Raw genomic sequence first — 15427 nt, forward strand, 5'->3', positions numbered from 1 at the left:
TTTGTGCTGTCTGGAAATTTAGAACGTGCAACACGCAGCCATCGATCTCTGTCAAATGTGATAATAGCTATCCCGTGCCCCACAGTGCTGGAAGCTTTTCCTAGTGGGAGGATCCTGATATTGGATCTTGAGGCATGCCTTAGGTTGCAGATGCTCTCTCCTGTAAAGTCCAAGGCATTTGGCCTCCTACTATTAAGTAGCAGATCAAAGCATTGCTCCTTGCAGTGCTAATGAGTGCAAGGGAATAATACTACCCTATCTATCTGAAACGGGCAGGAGCTAGGACTGCAAATCAGGTTCTCCCTTGCATATCATGAAACACCTAGTTTTGGGCTGATAATGCGAAAAAAAACCCTTTAAACTTCTGGATTCTGGGCATCCTACATGGAGCTTTCTGAACAGCAAGGCTAAGCTGTCAAAAAATTGAAGAGCTAAACTAGATATCAGAGTTGAAACTTGAAGACAGCCTCTTCCAAAGTGCACAGCCACCTACTTCAACTCAACAGGTGGTACAAAATCTCTGTGTCCTGTCACATCACGAACCCTCTAGTCCTCATCCTTTCTCAAGTGATGGTTTACAGTTTTATTTCGTTCTTTGCTGTGAGCTTTGCTGCCTCTGGCCCGCTTGCCGAGGGGACAGCGCTTCCCCGCACGTGCGGCCGCGCGGCGGTTTCCTTTGCTGGGCTGCCGTGCACTTGCCTTGCTCTGGCGCGAGCTCCCGGGCGCCTGGTGGCTGCGGGCGATGCGCAAGGTGAGGCTCTCGCTCAGCTCCCTTTCATGCAGCCTAGCATGTTGTGAAGTGAGGGAGATGGTTCCTTTCCAAGCAGGTGCTGCTGGAGAAGGCCTCGGGTTTCTCCCTCTCTCATGAACACACTGTCCATCAGCCCTCCGGACAGCTTGCTAAGCACAGAGAACGCCCTGGTAGGGTGCAGTGAATAGAAAGACTTCTGCCCTGTTTTTGCTTTGTGACATGGAAAATAAAGCCGGCTCAGGAGGAGTGTGGAAGAAGCTTCCTAGTAGGAAATGTGCTTGGAAGGCTGAGGAACAGAGTCCCGGAGGCTCTGCTTCCCCCGTGGCCCAGGCTGCTCCGGTGCTCACTGTGTTTCACTATGTGCCCTTCTCCTTTGTGCTGCCTCTAGGGCTCTGCTGCACCTGTGCTGGGTGGTCACACCTTTTTTGACTTGATTTTTTTGTTGTTTTATTTTGTAATTTAGTGTTTCGACATGGTGCTAAAGTGCCAGCCTTACTGCCGCTCAATTTCTGTGAAGATCTGGTGACAGGGACGAAAAGGACTCTCTTGAATATATGTATTTTGAATTCATTATATTTAAATATTTTAAAATACACTTTCCTCTCATGGAAGGTTCTGAGTAGAAGGACTCAAACTGTGCGTTTTCACACTGCATGAACCTGCCTCCCCTGTTTTTACAGCCAGCTGGCATCCCTGCAGCTTCGCCAGGTGCTGCTGCAACTTGTCCCTGGTGCCGAGGTGCGGGAGCTGCCTGCATACTGGGACAGGGCTTGTGGGTCGGTGCTCCTTGCGTTATGGGTTCCTGTCCTGTTCGCAGCCTTGCCCTGCTTTCAGCTGCATGTGCCATCTGCTCCACAGCTCCAACAGCGAATGGCTGGTAATGCCGCTTTCCAAGTTCCTCTGAACACCTTGCTCCTGCTTCATTCACGGCACACCACGTCTTACTGTCATTTCTGTAGATATTAAGGGTGGATGGCTTGTTTTCTCCCTGTCAGCTCCTAATTGTGGCTTTTAGAGTGTGTATGTGTGTAGAGAGTGTGTGTCTTAGCTTTCCTGCTTTGGGCACAGCTATAGTGAATCCGTCTTTGTGCTCTGGGAAGACCTGTCTCAGTTCCTCTGGGCCTGTCTTTTCTTGTGACTATAGAAAAAGGTGTGTCCCAGCATGAAATTACTACATCTTGGGATTGTTTTTGGATGCTGTCCTAATTCTGGTCGGCACCGATGTCCAGCTTACAATAAATGATGTGAGCTGGGATGCCGATGGCCCGGCTAGCAGCAGCGTGAACCTTGGGCTCAGCTGGCTGCGGCCCTTTGCTCTGCCTCTCACCTCCTGGCCGTGCCAAGGGTGAAGAGAGAAGGCCTGGCCGGCAAAATCTGTGAACTGTAGGAAAGAGCTGAAATAAAAAATCAAACAAACAAACCCTGCCCTGCAAGAAGGAGAAACCAGCCAGGAAAAGGCTTGTTCTTTCTAACAATGTGACAGCCTCTTTTCGTTTTTCTCTCCCTCTCCCTGTCAAAGTGGGCTAAGGCCTGAGGCCTGCTCCACATCAGCGCGTCATGGTGGGCACTGTTAGCCAGGTCGCAAGAGGGAACTGGCGCTGGGCAGCTTGGGTGCCAAGGTGCTGCTGCTGGTGGTGCCTCGCGTGGCCCCGGCCCTGCTGGCTGTCCCACCCATCCTCCACACACCGCTGGATGGAGCAGGTTGCACTTTTGGCCTGATTCGGCCTTCTCTTCTGCTGGCCCCTGGTGCTTCCCTGCTTTTTGCTAGCTTGCTTTCAGCTGCCACGTTTGGGGCTTTCTCTCTGAGCTTGTATTGGACAGCCTGGTTACTTCTAGGTAATGCAGAAAATAATTGACTGGGTAGTGAGGGTTCTTGCAGATCCCCAAAGTCAAGGAAAGGTTCAAGGTGTTAATGGGTCTCTTCAGAGCACCTAGGGCTGGGTGCCTGAGCTAGCGGTAGTCCTGCTATGGCATGAGGGAGAGGGGCACTCAGTGGGCAGCTCTTCATGTCAGGAGCCTAGTATTGAGGAAGAATGGGAACCCTTTTATCCTTTTAAAGCTTTGTCTTTTAACAGCTGGAGAATGACTACTGACCGCATAGGAGAACTATGAAGGCAATGAAAGGGTACAATGAACGTATGTCCTACTGCAGGACAGCAATGAGACCTTAGAAACAAATGAGGATGGTTATAGCTCCTGTAAAAACACGATTCTGCCCAGTTTGAGCACGTACTCATGCCAGCATGGATTTGAGAGGATTCTAGCTGTTTTTAGTACTGGGCCATCAAGCCTGCATCTATAAACAAAACGACTTTGGTGCCCCGGTTTTGGGATGCTCGGTGTGGACAGGCGTTCGCTGCCCTGTGGCTTGCAGAGCAGCTTGTGAGCGCTGTGTTCTCCCTCTTGGCAAGGCAGCAGATCATCTCACCAGCGCTTGCGGAATGCAGGGCCAGCGGTCCTTGCTAAGGTGCCCTCCTGGCTTAGGGAAACGTGACTTGAAATATTTATTGTCATTTGTTTTGGCTTCACTCCTAACAATAAAGAAAAATAATAACAATAAAAAAGATACCGTTCATGCTGTAATCTTCCCTGTGTTTACTGGGGAGGAAATGGGTAGCAGTCCTTGTCTAATATTCAAGTATGTATTTGGCAAGACACTAGCAACTTTTTTCTTTTAAGAAACCAAAGAACAAGAATAGGTCAACTGCTGTAAGCAGAGCTGGCTGTTACTTGGCTTTGAAAACATCCTAGAATAGTTGTGATAAATGGGGCTGAGTCCAGTTGGAGGCCTGTGGCCAGTGGTGTCCCCCAGGGGTCAGTGCTGGGCCCGGTGCTGTTCAGCCTGTTCATCAGTGACCTGGACAAGGGCACAGAGGGCACCCTGAGCAAGTTTCCAGATGATCCCAAGCTGAGTGGAGTGGCTGACACTCCAGAGGGCTGTGCTGCCATCCAGAGGGACCTGGACAGGCTGGAGAGTTGGGCAGAGAGGAACCTCATGAGGTTCAGTAAGGACAAGTGCAGGGACCTGCACCTGGGGAAGAACAACCCCAGGCACCAGTACAGATTAGGGGCTGACCTGCTGGAGAGCAGCCCCGCAGAGAGGGACCTCGAGTCCTGGTTGACACCAAGCTGACCATGAGGCAGCAGTGTGCCCTCATGGCCAAGAAGGCCAATGGGATCCTGGCCTGCATGAGGAGGAGTGTTGCCAGCAGGTCAAGGGTGGTGATCCTGCCCCTCTCCTCAGCTCTGGTGAGGCCCCACCTGGAGTACTGGGGGCAGTTCTGGGCTCTCCAGTACAAGAGGGATGTGAAGCTGGTGGAGAGAGTCCAGCGCAGGGCTACGAGGATGATCAGATGCCTGGAACATCTGCCCTGTGAGGAAAGGCTGAGAGAGCTGGGCCTGTTCAGCCTGGAGAAGAGAAGGCTGAGGGGGGACCTGATCAGCGTGTATAAATACCTCAAGGGAGGGAGTGAGGAGGAGGGGGCCGGCCTCTTTTCAGTGGTGGCTACTGATAGAACTAAAGGGCCACAAACTGAAGCACCAGAAGTTCCACAGGAACTTAGGGAGAAATTTCTTAACATTGAGGGTGACAGAGCTCTGGCACAGGCTGCCCAGAGAGGTTGTGGACTCTCCTTCTCTGGAGATCTTCCAGACCCGCTTGGATGCAGCCCTGTGCCACATGCTCTAGGTGACCCTGCGTGTGCAGGGGGGTTGGATTAGATGACATCTGGACATCCCTTTCAACATGAACACTTCTATGACTCTATGATTCTATGAATGTAAAAAGCTGGGGCAAAACTTTTCTCAGTGGTAGCCAGTGACAGGACAAGGAGTAATGGGCAATAAATTAAAACACAGGAAATTGTATCTCCATGTGAGGAGGAGCTTCTTTCCTGTGAGGGTGGCAAAGCCCTTGAACAGGCTGCCCGGGGAGGTTGTGGAGTCTCCTTCTCTGTAAGTCTTCCAAACCCCCCCGGATGGCACCCTGTGCCCTGTACTCTGCGTGTCCCTGCTTGAGCAGGAGGTTTGAATTAGATGATCTCTCAAGGTCCCTTCCAACCTCAACCATTCTGTGATCCTGTGACCTGCTACCTGTAGGTAAAAGGTTACTCCAACCAATGTAGAAAATTCCTGGCACAGAGAAAAATAAATGACCCTATGTGCAGCAAGCTGCCGTTCTCCTGGCAGCAGGAAGGTAAGAGATGAAAGGTGCTTCCACCCATGCACCTCAGCTTCTTGATAAGAGATGCTGCTGTGTAAGGGCCCTTTTTCTGTAGTGATATGATAGCCCATGGTCATGATTCCCTTTAACACAACACACTGAATTTGTTCAGCAGTGCAGGTTTGTGCTGATCCTTACATACTGCAGTTGAAACCTGCAATTCAGAGTGATATGAAGCAGGGTAGCAGGCTCAAAGGCTGGTTTACAGCATTTTACATGCTAGAAAAGCAGCACTTTCTCAGAAGCTTTCAGGGGAGGTGGTGCTGCAGAAAGTTAGCGTTCCTCTATACAGCGCCTCTCATCCACGTTCCCAAAGCACAGCATAACCACAGACTGAGCTGCAGAAACAGCTTGGTTTGCTTTAGAGCAACAATCTGGGCCTGAGGGCCATGCAGTCCTCCAGGGGCTTAGTTCAAAGGGACAGCGCTCAGTTGTTGGTCTAAGTTGATATATTATGAACACAGTTCTAGCAGAATTCCCACCTGTGTTTTTATATTTCTAAGAATACTTCTGGATAGTATAGTATCATAACAGTGCTTCAGTAACTCCACTTCTATCTTAAATGGCAATTTTGCTTTAAGAACAAATGCCGGGTAAGCTGGTTTTACTCAAGGTATAGCCATCTAATTAAAATATCAAGGTAAGTGAGCTTTGTTCTTATAAACAAATTATTATTATTTATTTAAAAAAAAAAACAACTTGTGTCCCCAGGAGAAGGAGCAGGCCCTGCTCTGGGCTTTTGAAACCACCACTCACTGGTAACCAACAGTGTAAATCCTGAAAGTGGAAGGAGTAGCTAGCAGCTGTGGGTGCAGTCACTAAGAACTCTATAATTTCCACCTTTCTTCTCTATTACTCCCACTTTCACCAAAAAATCAGCTACCATAGTATGTGCTGGGAGGAGTTACCCTCTTCTCTGTCCCCTCCCATTTAGGCACCTAATTATGAGTGTGGCCTTAAGAGCATGGAGAGCAGTTCCCACCAATGCCACTTAATGAAATGAAATGCCAACGAGCAGCACGTGACAAATTTCAGTGACCGCGCATCACCCTCCAGTTGTGCCAGGAGGTGATTTGGCTGGTCTCTGCTCAGAGCTACCTGCTGGCAGTGCTGAGACCACCGAGGGGCCACTCGGCAAAGAGCAGGACGAGTTCTGCAAAGCAGATGAAGGAGCAGAAGCTAAGCCTAGGGTGGCACTAGGTGCTTTAAGACAGCAAGGATTTCATACAAAAGCAGTAGTAAAGGGGAACGTGAGAGAATAATTAGAGCAGCTCAGTTATTAGGTGGCGAGAGAGGGGGCCGATAATAAGCTCTGTTTAGCTACGTGGTTCTTGCTTTACTGTGCAATGGCTGCAAACTTTTTATTTCATAGCTAGTACCGCTTGGCAGTAGAAAGGAGGCTCGTTGTGTGTGCAGTATCAGACAGTTCTGCCTCTGACAGCAGCTGCAGGTTATGCATTTCCCACTGCAGGGTAGTGCTTTCAAATTCCCTAGGGCTTCCACTGCTGCAGCTGGCTTTGAAGATGACATTACACAAACCTGTAGACTTTGCTATCCCAAGATCTAACCTTTAAAAGCTGTTTTCAGAAGGAGTAACCGATGGGCAGATGGGCATTAGGAGGTCGCCAAGTGCTCCACCCAGGCACCATCAGCACCTTATTGGAATGATCTCATTGAACTAAGAAGTGTGGGAGGCAACACGCACACACCTTTCACCTCAGGTAAGGTAAGCAATTTGAAATACTTGCACAGCTGTCTTGCAAACCTATTTATGCACCTGGGAATAATACGACTGTTACCTTATGAAACTGTCCAGTAGTAAGACAAATTGTAAAATGTTAATGCAAAAAAGTGCAGGCCAGCAAGCTGCCCAGAAGCAGGCCCATCTGCAGAAGATAACACTCCACAGGGACGATTCACCAGGCCCCCAGGCGGTGGGTCCCATTGCAGATAGGTAACACATACTCCACAGCCAGAGGCAAAGAGGCTCCTTTCCTCAGCTCTTCTATATAAACAGGTACCACGTCTGATTTTATTTCATCATAACATACAGGTAATGCTCAGGACACAACAAGATGAGAAACTCGCATCTCTCCGAACCATTTAACCAGCTTGCCATACACCAAAGAACGTTATATTCATATTGAACATGTACACCTTTCTCCCCCTCCCATCCTCCACTTTGCTTTCCAAATGTCTGAAAACCATTTCCAGCCTTGGTTAGGGCCAGGACGCTAGTTTGGGACGGAAGCAGGGTACGCCCTGCCCAGGATCTGGGCGCAAGGCTTCCTCCTGCCCCGGCCCCCGGCACGCCAAGCCTCAGCTCCCACCCGGTCAGTGACAGTGCAGCACGTTGGGAAGCACGGGGAGCCCAAAGACCAGAATTCAGTTCCCCAGAAAGAGATTAAACAAACCAAGCCTCAGCAGACACGTTTGTGTGTGTGTGTTTACACACTTAGCGTGCACGCGCACAAGAGGGGGGAAGAACACACTCATGAATGAGCGTGAAACCCAGGAAGATGGTTTCTGCCTGCAGGGATTTGTGCGGTTTTTCCCCCCATTAACCAATTCTAATCAAAGAAAGACATGGGCTTTAACTGAAATCTGGCTGAGAGGAGCACTGCTAAATGGTTTACATGTGTATATACACACACACAGTGTGTGTATATGCTGAAAATGGTTGTAATGTAATCACTATCACTTGGTATGTAAACATAGACAAGTGGCCCTACGTTTAATGGATAGCCAAGACCTGACATACTTTACAGGGTGGTGTCAACCTATCCCTGGTCCAGACTAGCCCTTCTTCTGGCATTTCATACACACGTCACGAACACAGCCTCTGGGTGCAATTACTCCTCTTGCTGCCTCTCTGTGCGTCTCTTGCACGTCTTCGGATCAAGTTAATCACTGCTGTAGCTTTCAGTGCTCTTTTAAGCAGTCCATCGTAGGAAATTAAGTCACATCCTAGCCACAAAACAAATAATAATAAAAAAAAAGACAAAATCTTCTCTGATTTTCAATATAGTAACACCTGAGATTTGAGTCACAAACTAGCTAAATTTATATTTTTAAAAACAAGAAGGAAAAAAGAAAAAGCACTGCTGACTTGAACTGGGGATTCAGTTCAGTGACCCCCGCACTGACAATATTTCTTTCCTAAAAGCTGTTGGCCAGAGACAAGCGTGTTACATTTGATGTACAATTTTCAGCTGCCTGCACCTTTGCACTGGTGCAAGGCACAGAGGCTGAAGCCCCGGCTCCCACCGCGCGCACACTGGGAAGAGGCTCCCGCGCGCAGCCCGGCCCCGCTGCTGCTCCCCACTTCCTCAGCCTCTTGCGGCAACGGGAAGAGCGGCAGCCAACGTACCGTAGGAATCACAAGCTGGAGGGAAAGCAGCTGCTTCGCCATCAAGGATGCAGAAACGGGGGTGCCTGATCTCCCCCCAAACATCCCTGCTGCCCGCAGGGATCGGCACCTCCAAGAGCCGGCAGGGCCCTGGCTTGGACAGGCCAGGAAGGGGCAGGGGCCGCAGCCAAACCGCGGCACCTGGGGACACGGAGGCTCCGCATGGGGACAGAGCCAAGTGCCCTGCAGCCACTTGTGCCAACAGGGAGCATCCTGGCTGCCCCTCTTCTAGGAGGCAGCAACTGGAGCTGTATGTGAGGAGCAGCTCCTTAATGTTCTTACTCATCCCACCAAGCCCTACTATTAATTGCAGAAGAAAAAAAAAAAAAAGACTCCAAAATTAATCTACTGAATTGTCAATTAGCAAAGAGGAGAAAAAAAAAAAAAAAAAGATTTTGCAGTTTTCTGATCATCCACTTATGTTTTGCACATAGCCCTAATTATTAACCAGTCCATTAGAAGCTAACATAGCTATCCCTCTCCCAGAAGCCAGCTTAGTAATCCAATATCAGAAATACAAATCCTGCTTATTTAATAATTAAAGACTGGGGGAAATAGTCATAAGTCTGTTGCACTTGTCTTCTATAAGAAAAACTGCTAAGTTGTGCGTAGACAGCTTACAAAAAACAATAAATCAGATGTGGCTAGTTGTTACTTGTTCACATTGCTTATGAACTGGCTACCAGCATCTGGCAGCCATAAAGCCCTAAGTTTATTTTTTATATTTTTGAGGTACTGGTTTTTCTCTGAAGCAGCTCTCTAGCAAATCACCTAAAGCCTACCCATTAGAACAATAGTTACACCAGTATTTACAAGTTGTCTGAACCCTGCTTTCAGACCAGCCTTGCTGTAACCAGTCCCCGCTTCCTTTGGCCTTGCATCTCCCTTCTTGCAGGAGAAAGGTCTCCCTCCAGAGGATGGCTCAGTGTCAGGGCGAAGGTGCGCTGCAGAACACTCGGGGCACGGGGAGGGGAGAAGCAAAGTCGCTTTGATGGGGAGAAGCGTGTCGCGGGAACCACAGAAACGTTCTGACCCCAGGACAGCCTCCCGTTAGAAACATTGAGAGGGTGTGCAATCCATTGCATATAACTGCTTCATCTGCCAGGGAAAACTTTTGAAATGCCCTACCCTTCTCCAGGAAAGGGGAGGGGAAGCCCCCACCAGCATGCCTGGTCTCCTTCTGCAGATGCTCACTTGCCATTTCTTTGCTGTGTTCATCCAGTCATTGCATTCACACTGAAACCCCACATTTCCCCTTCTGACACCCCCCACGCTGTCCACACACACACACTTTTTGTATAAAGTTTGTTCTTTTCAGATTTACAGGGAACTCCTGAACTCCGGGGGTGCATCCTGGAACCGGGGTGGGCGGACTCAATACAGCCACACAAGTCTGCCACTTCAAGACACTTCGATGATTTCCATGCTGCCCGAAAAGCTCGACTGACTGCCCACTTTCCCCAGTTCCTCTCTGGACCTGTTGTCCGACATGATGCCCTCCCCGAACTCCATCTGGCAGCTCCGGCGCTTAAACTGCTTTTCAAAGGAGCTTTCCTCGTGCCAGCTGCGCCGGGAGTCCCCCCGATCGCCCTGCTTGGGCCTCCTGCGCACAGCAGAGCCCTGCTCGCAGCCCGTGGGCAGCTGGCTGCAGCTGTAGGCCGAGTAAGCCGTGCTGCTCCCGTAGATGGCGGAGGCAGAGTAGAAGCGCGAGGACTCGGCTGCAAAATACCAGCTGTTGGTGAGGGAAGCGGCGGAGGCCTGAGGAGCCAAGATGTCCGAGTGCCAGCCCTTGAGGCCCAGCCCCGCCGCCGACTTGGCCAGGTGCTGCTGGCTCGTGGAGAGCCCGAAGAGGAAGTTTGTTCGGTAGGTGTCTTCCACGCTGCCGCTGCGGTGCAGCGGGTAGAGGAGCGGCCGTGGCGCGGCGCCGCCGCCGGCTCTGCCCGCGTGCGGCCGCTTGCTCTGGCTCTCCAGCGGCCAGGGGCCCGGCGGCTCCTCGGCGGGGGCTGCGTCCTCTTTATCGGGGCTGCTTTCTGGCGTCTGCTCCGAGACCTCCTGGACAGGGGAGAACTGGCACAACTTGCTGCCGCCATCTAGAGCGGCCGCGTGCTTGTAGTACTCCAGGGTGTCGTCAGAGGAGGCAAAACCCTGAACGGATGCAGTCACACAGTTGCTGCTTGCCGAGTAGGACACTGATTTGATATCCAAAGAAAAGGAGCGCTTCAGCCGGTTGCTGTCCTCCACCTTATCCACGGACACATGGAGTCCGTTGATGCCCTGCACCAGCGGGGCGTCTTCCAAGGACGGCAAGCGCGTGCCCGGCACGCTCCCCGAGTCCGCTGACTTCTGCTCCACAGTCTCGGAGGTAGCGGCAACGCAGAGCTGGCCGGTGGGGAGGCTGCTCTGCCCTCCTTCTGGCACCAGGACGTGCTCGCTGCCCTTTTCCAAGTGCAGCAGCTTCAGCTTGCTAATATGGCCAGGCTGGCCACTCGGGCTCTTGATCTTCTTCTCAAAGTCCAAAAGCTGGCCCAGAAAGTTGAAGTTGGGAGAAATGGTTGGCCTTTTTTCTTTCACAAATCTGAAAAGAGTGGAAAAACAAAACACAAATTCCTTTTAAAATTTGCTGCTGAGACCTAATATTCACAAGCACCCCATGGCTTAATGGTCTAATTTTAACGTGCCAAGATAGCTGCATTGATTCAGCCAAGCACAGGGAACTTACAGATGAGGGGAGCAGGATGATGCCAGGTGTTCTCAGTTCTTTACAGTTTACTTTAAAATGGCTAAGAGAGAAAAAAATGTTCTTTTTTCTTTTTCCTCCTCTGATGTCTGTAGTGAGGTTCAAAGGAATCATTTTTTTGTTTTACCTTATCAGCTTATCCCCACTAACCTTAGTTAGACCAGTTTTAGGAGCATCTCAGGTTCTTCATGAATCGCGCTGGAGCTCTAGCCTCCAGTCCTACAGAAAACAGGCTACCTAACCCACCATACAAAGAGGGCAGAAAATCCATAGTCCTTTCACGCTTCTCTTTCATGCTGTTACTTTTGAGGTTAGTGCTTTCTGTCCTTTAGGTAGTCCTTGCACAGCAACTGTCAATATCTATCTGGTATCTACTGATAGGAATACTGATAATGATTGCAAACTAAAGCAAAACAAACAAATAAACCAACTAACCAACCAAACAAAAAAACTCACAAAACTGAACACCTCCACAGAGAAGAGCAAAGGCTGCTCTAAATAAGTTAGTTCTCTCCAGCTCCGGAGGTGTTTAAACCAGATAAGTAGAAAAGAGAGAATTAAGTACTGAAGGAAACAGCAGATAAAGTGTACTTCCTGAGACCTTTCACTGCAAGTAATGTTCAGTTTTACCCTTCCATTTTTGAACAAAAACAAACAGTGTCAAACAAATATTTTTTCTAATGCCTTTCATTAGCTCAGAAAAAAAAAAAAAAATTCTCCCAAGCTTTGCCAACAGAAGATCCTAAACTAAACTAATGAGTGATAAGGACCATTTTCACAATAAGTTGTATTCAAAAAAAAAATATATATATATATATATCAAAATATAATCTGGATTTCACAAGAGTTGTTTGGCACCTACCATACAAAGAAAAGAGCCCAAGGATGATTAATACTTCACACTCAATTCAGGTTTGGTTAAGAGACAAACTAGAATTTAATGCAAAGATGTAATGCACAATTTTAGAAGACACTCTTCTTGTATATAAATAACAATTTCTTTTAACCCATTCACTTAAATGTGGGTCTTTTAGAAGTGTTCATTATTTCATAGCCTTATTCCCCAGACATCTGGAGGCCGAACTCACATGGTCTGTTCAGTGAATCAAGCTAAGCCACTGCACATTATTCACCCATATCCATTCCTGCAGTTATATCGTCTATACAGTCATTTCCTGCATAGCTGTGAATTTTCATCTATGCCTCTCATTTAAGCTGGTGTCACTCTACCTGCTGAAACTACCAGAGAAAACTGTGAGCAAGTACTACTAATAGACTACAGAGGATGTCTAAAGTGAGAGATGTTTACATCTCGGGTATTACTTACACTTTGTTTCCTATGCAGATATAATTATAGTCATTTCTCAACTTAAAAACAAATGTCCCATAAAACAGAACATCACATGCCCTTTGTCCTGTAAAGTGAGTGTTTTACAGACAGGAGTAAGCAGGCGCTACAGATTTTGAAGGTATTCCTCTCACTTTGCTCCACTTCAACTGTTCAAATTGCCTCTGAACTATGTGTATTATAGAGACACATCAGCCCGTGTCTTATTACAGAATTAGTCTGTAATTCCCAGCTCGAAGTAGCCAACAGTAAAGGGCAAGATGGGAACTAAAAGCAGCGTCTCAGAGAAACTCAGAAGTCACAATAAACTGCAGTTGAGTTACCTGGAATGTACCGAAGTCTTTACAATCCAGCTACATCAATAGTGCAATTGCAAAGGTAAAACACCTTTATTGTTGTTGTTTTGGTTTTACAAAACATGATGCTGTAAACAGCTGATTGCAAATCAGCTTGCAAATACTTTATTTCCAAGACTTTTTGGTTGAGTTTACCGTCAAAAATAAAGCTTTAAAAAAAAAAAAATCCTAGACAACATTGCACCAGAAGGTCCTTCTTTGAGAACATTATCAACTACCGACTTGAAGTTAATAGACCCTGTCTAGCCTTGGCCATAAGCCTGATTATAAATATCCTCAGTTCTTCCTTCATCTTCCTCCTTCATTCCTTTCTCTCTTGGGCTTGCAAGATATTCTCATGTGCTATATTTTAGTTAGCTATCTATATAAATAGACATATACACGCACATATGCATACATTTATGTAGACACATTAATGCACGTGTATACAGTGTAACACACACCTAAACACACTTACATGTGTATGTGTATATATTTGTATGTATTTTTTAAAGCAATTACCACAGTTTAAATACAGTTTAAAGTAGTTCAAAAAATTAAAATTTAATAATACCGTTTAAATATATTTGCCTACCCAGAGCAGAGAGCAGCATCACCATTCTGCAGGTGCAGAACTAGCATTAGGTGCTCAATATCTGCATTCAACTGCTAATTTGTTTATGGAGAAGCCTATGTTGAAAGTAACACTCCTTGGAAAGCCATTGACTACAAGATAAAATAATGGGTCTGCTTCTTCCCTTGTTTCATAAAATCATGTATCATTCACCTTAAAAGCAAGCTGAGAGGCACAAGAAATAGTGTCTTGGGAGAATGGAAGTTTTGTGCTTACCTGTAAGCTTCATCTAAGGACATATCCATTCTCTTCATGATGTATGCAATAGCAATTGTGGCAGAGCGCGATATTCCAGCCAAGCAGTGCACCAACACACATCCATTCGATGCTTTTGCTTTTTCTGCATAGCAAAGGGGTGGTCAAGTGTCAATCTCAGTAGCACTGCAGCATGATGAAGAGTTTGCAAAACCACCCACTGTTTATAAAGTTGTTAAAACTTGCACATTAATCGTTATTGTGGCTCCCTTGGAAGCTTTTAGCACAATATACTTATTTTCTCTTTCCTGCATGGAATTTTTTAAAGAAAATAGTACGTGACTACATGTACAGCTGCAGGAAATGCTTTATTTATAGCATACTACACCTACTTCGACATGCATGTAAGCAATCACACGTAGAAACTGGAAAAGACAATTGTTTCATCACGAATACTTACATTTATGTGCATATAAAATTAGAAACAACTTAGCCAGTTCATGTCTCTGGTTACTGCTCAAAGCTAAGGACAAGACTTGTGTACGAGTAATTTTCTAACGTAGTCTATGCCAGATATTTCCCCAGACTGCCAGAAAGTTCAGTGGGATTCCTAAGAAGTGTCTTTGTTCCAGAAGTGCTGGATCACACAGTGACAGAATCTTCCTGTCATGCCTTATAAAGTGATGGTGGTCATATGCTTAGACCCTTATGATATTTTCATACCACTCAAAAAGAACTCAGGACTCCTGCAGCTAAAGCAGGAGACAAACACATAAAAGAGCTGCAAGAGAGAGACAACCTCATGTTTCTTCTTACCTATAAAATCCACTGATTTATCCAACCACGGCAAGATTTTCTCACAAAAACTGTCATTCACAGGCACTCTCAGGAAATGGGACTCTGGAATAAAATCAGGCTTTGGACAAGTATTGCTGGCGTTCAGTACGTAGCCAATATCATTCTGCTGCATCAGCTCCTATGGAGGAGATAAAGGTTAAGACTAGAGAGGTCAAATGACACCTTGGCACATTACAAGAAATCATAAATGAAAAACCATGATAAAGCTAAAAACTGAACTGGAATTTGTATTTCCATTGTTCTAGCTGTTTTAATGACATTCTCTTTTGAAAAAGATTACTCCTAAGCTTTTGAGTCTTCAAACAACCTTTAATGAATATCCAGTGCATCCAAATAACATACAGACTGCAGAGTCCATAAAAACAAAGCTAACAAAGAAGAGAGGTAATGGTAAACTTCTCTTGGTATGAATCATCATTTCCAAGAGAGGCTGGGTTTGTTTTGCTTTGTTTTTTTTTGTTTCTCCTCCTTGCTTTAAAATCCTTACCTGGCAAAAAGACATGCCCAACCACTTCCCACAGGTGGTTTGCTTACCTGAATACCAGTACAAAAATATACTAGTGAAGTGAAATGGTTAATTCTTTCAAATATTTATTTTTCCTGCCCCATATTCGCTTGCAGAGGGTACTGTATAAAACAGCCCTACTGTACTACTACAATTCTCAGCAGCACTTGTAAATAGGGAATCTGCATGAATCTCTTCTTGCAAGTTGAATTTGCTCCGGACAACAAAAACAAACCCTGTCTTTAAGAGCTTCTCCAAGCTTTCATCCCAAATCCCTCACAACGGCACATTCAGAGGTGCCAGGGACCTGGTCACTTTAACCGACTGCATGCACATTTTCTGCAGAAAGGTGACCAATTGCTTTTAAAGCAAATAAAAGATAAATCATAACAATCTTCAAAATAAGAGCTGCATGCAGCAAATTAAGTTCTCG

General features: G+C 46.8%; 1 protein-coding gene across 1 annotated transcript; it reads right to left on the minus strand.

The window, feature by feature from the left end:
* Positions 1 to 7355: 7355 nt before the first annotated feature.
* On the minus strand, positions 7356 to 14991 carry DUSP16 (dual specificity phosphatase 16). Its single transcript, XM_026044766.1, has 4 exons — positions 14977 to 14991; positions 14448 to 14607; positions 13653 to 13776; positions 7356 to 10957 (listed from the first exon to the last, which is right to left on the minus strand). Exons 1-4 carry the CDS (start codon positions 14989 to 14991, stop codon positions 9784 to 9786), a joined length of 1473 nt encoding a protein of 490 aa, XP_025900551.1. The 3' UTR covers positions 7356 to 9783.
* Positions 14992 to 15427: the final 436 nt, after the last annotated feature.

Source organism: Nothoprocta perdicaria, unplaced genomic scaffold (genome assembly GCF_003342845.1).
Source record: "Nothoprocta perdicaria isolate Ctin4 unplaced genomic scaffold, notPer1 scaffold_380, whole genome shotgun sequence".
Taxonomy (NCBI): domain Eukaryota; kingdom Metazoa; phylum Chordata; class Aves; order Tinamiformes; family Tinamidae; genus Nothoprocta; species Nothoprocta perdicaria.